Source organism: Pristiophorus japonicus, chromosome 9 (assembly GCF_044704955.1).
Source record: "Pristiophorus japonicus isolate sPriJap1 chromosome 9, sPriJap1.hap1, whole genome shotgun sequence".
Taxonomy (NCBI): Eukaryota; Metazoa; Chordata; class Chondrichthyes; family Pristiophoridae; genus Pristiophorus; species Pristiophorus japonicus.
Window position 1 is genome coordinate 211,917,673 of NC_091985.1, and position 3,182 is coordinate 211,920,854.

General features: G+C 45.0%; 1 protein-coding gene across 1 annotated transcript; it reads right to left on the reverse strand.

Annotated features, from left to right (window-relative positions):
• Positions 1-2,588: 2,588 nt before the first annotated feature.
• On the reverse strand, positions 2,589-2,900 carry LOC139273598 (histone H4-like). The gene has a single exon (XM_070890557.1). The coding sequence runs from the start codon at positions 2,898-2,900 to the stop codon at positions 2,589-2,591; it is 312 nt and encodes a 103-aa protein (XP_070746658.1).
• Positions 2,901-3,182: the final 282 nt, after the last annotated feature.

Below are 3,182 nucleotides of genomic sequence, written 5' to 3' on the forward strand. Positions count from 1 at the left end.
TTTCAATGATGTTGTGGGTGGCTCTTAAAAGAGCCGTTGTATTTGGGGTTTGTTGTCAGGACAGCGTGGAGTTTTACTTGGAGCTGGTGTATTTGGTCACCGCCTTTGTACCTTCCGACACGGCCAGCTCCCCGGGCAGCAGCAGGCGCACGGCGGTCTGGATCTCCCGGGACCTGATGGTGCGGCGCTTGTTGTAATGGGCCAGGCGGGAAGCCTCACCCGCGATGCGCTCGAAAATATCGTTCACAAACGAGTTCATGATGCCCATGGCCTTGGAGGAGATGCCGGTGTCGGGGTGAACCTGCTTCATCACTTTGTAGATATAGATGGAATAACTCTCCTTCCTCGACTTTCGGCGCTTCTTGCCGCCCTTCGGTGGTGTTTTCTTGATCACTTTCTTTGCACCCTTTTTCGAAGCTGGTTTCTTTTCCTCAGGCATCGTCTTGTTCAGTCAGGTACAGATATGAAGGAAATTTTGCTCCGGGCTCGCATTTTATAGGCAGCCCCACACTCCGCCCACAACCCTATGCAAATGAGGGATGGGTGAAGGCAATGACTGTGATTGGTTCATTGGCTGCGTTGTCAATTTCCATTGTTCTGTATCTCTCTGATTGGTCTCTTTAAACATCCAATCAGATTTATTGCTCGCCACAATCTCAAATTCTTAAATTAGGTGATCAATTACATCCCCTCCCGATTTATACTCCGTTCTTTATGTTTCTATTCTGCTCTCAGGCAAAAATGGTTAATGACGTCCGGACTTATGAGAAAGGTTCATTCACATTTTTTCCTATATATACATTCAATAATCTGAACAGCTGTGTTTGTCGATCTAGATTTCTACATGTTCGAGACATTGACCGGTTTGTAACCGAGATTGCCTGAGGGTCACTTCTGATCAGGACTTGGGAGTCCTTCTGTGAGGGCAAGGGACCCTCACTGTCCTTCTACCCTGATGCTGCCTTCCTCCCATCGTTTAATTCAACACCTTTCTTATCTGTCACTGCTGTAACATGGATATAACAACATGGATTTATGAAGGGGAGTCATGTTTGACAAATTTGCTGGAATTATTTGAGGATGTTAACGAACAGGTTAGATAAAGGGAAAGCAGTGGATGTGGTGTATTTGGACTTCCAGAAGGCATATGACAAGGTGCCACATAAAAGGTGACTTACTGCACAAGATAAAAGTTCACGGGGTTGGGAGTAATATATTAGCATGGATAGAGGATTGGCTAACAAACAGAAACCAGAGAGTCGGGATAAATGATTCATTCTCGGTTTGGCAATCAGTAACCAATGGGATGCCACAGGGATCAGTGCTGGGACCCCAACTATTTATGATCTATATTAACGACTTGGAAGAAGGGACCGAGTGTAACAAGGCCAAGTTTGCTGACGATACAAAGATGGGAGGAAAAGCAATATGTGAGGAGGACACAAACATTCTGCAAAAGGACATAGATAGGCTAAGTGAGTAAGCAAGAATTTGGCAGATGCAGCATAATATTGGAAAGTGTGAGATCATGCACTTTGGCAGAAAAAATTAAAGAGCAAGTTATTATTTCAATGGTGAAAGACTGCAAAGTGCTGCAGTACAGCGGAACTGGGGGTACTTGTGCATGAAACACAAAAGGTTAGTATGCAGGTACAGCAAGTGATCAGGAAGGCCAATGGAATCTGGCCTTTATTACAAAGGGGATGGAGTATAAAAGCAGGGAAGTCTTGCTACAGTTGTACAGGGCACTGGTGAGGCCACACCTGGAATACTGCGTGCAGTTTTGGTTTCCATATTTACAAAAGGATATACTTGCTTTGGAGGCAGTTCAGAGAAGGTTCACAAGGTTGATTCCTTATTGAGGGGGTTGACTTATGAGGAAAGGTTGAGTAGGTTTGGGCCTCTACTCATTGGAATTCAGAAGAATGAGAGGTGATGTTATCGAAACATATAAGATTATGAGGGGCCTTTACAAGGTGGATGCAGAGAGGACGTTTTCACTGCTAGGAGAGACTAGAACTAGAGGGCTTAATCTTTGAATATAGGGCCACCCATTTAAAACTGAGATGAGGAGAAATTTCTTCTCTGAGGGTTGTGGATCTGTGGAATTCGCTGCCTCAGAGAGCTGTGGAAGCTGGGACATTGAATAAATTTAAGACAGAAACAGACAGTTTCTTAAACGATAAGGGAATAAGGGATACTGGGACAAGGAAGTAGACCTGAGTCCATGATCGTATTAAATGGCGGAGCAGGCTCGAGGGGCCGTATTGCCTACATTTGCTCCTATTTTTTACGTTTTTATGTTTTTATGTTCTAACTACATTAGTTGTTCCAGTATTACCCTCACCTGGAATGTGCCGTAAATGTCCATGATTCGAAGACTAAAAGGACATTCCGTCTATCATGTATATGCTGATGTAAAACACCAAACACCACAATATAGATCTTGGCAAAAAACATATCTATACAGAACAAAATGTCAATCAACTATCTCGCCCCCGTTCCCCAGGTCACTGCTCTCTCTGTGAGGCGGTGGGTGGCTCTGAGAAGAGCCTTTGTGTTGTGCTCGGGGGAAAGGGTCGAGTTATTCAGCCGCCGAATCCATAGAGTGTGCGGTCCTGCCGTTTCAGAGCATACACCACATCCATGGCAGTGACCGTCTTGCGCTTGGCGTGTTCAGTGTAGGTGATCGCATCCCGGATCACATTCTCCAGGAAAATCTTCAGCAGCCCGCGGGTCTCCTCGTCGATCAGGCCCGAGATCCGCTTGACACCGCCACGACGAGTCAGGCGGCGGATGGCTGGTTTGGTGATGCCCTGGATGTTATCACGGAGCACTTTACGGTGCCGTTTGGCTCTGCCTTTACCCAGTCCTTTGCCTCCTTTACCTCTTCCAGTCATGACGATTCTTTACTCAAATCGCCGCTGAATGTTAATCTCTCGCCTTACCCATTGTCTGTTGAGCCCATCAATGAAACGAGGACAGAAATTCCTGTCAACAGTCATAACAATTTTTAATTTCAAAAACCCTGCCAATAATGTTTTCAAGTGCGAATTATGTTAATAAATGCACCATTAGCCAAAGGTTTACAAACAGGTTTTACTTCCTTTTATTTTATTCCATATATCCCTTACAAATTCCAGGCTGTTCCAATCAGGATTAAATTCGCGTTCACTTTCAAA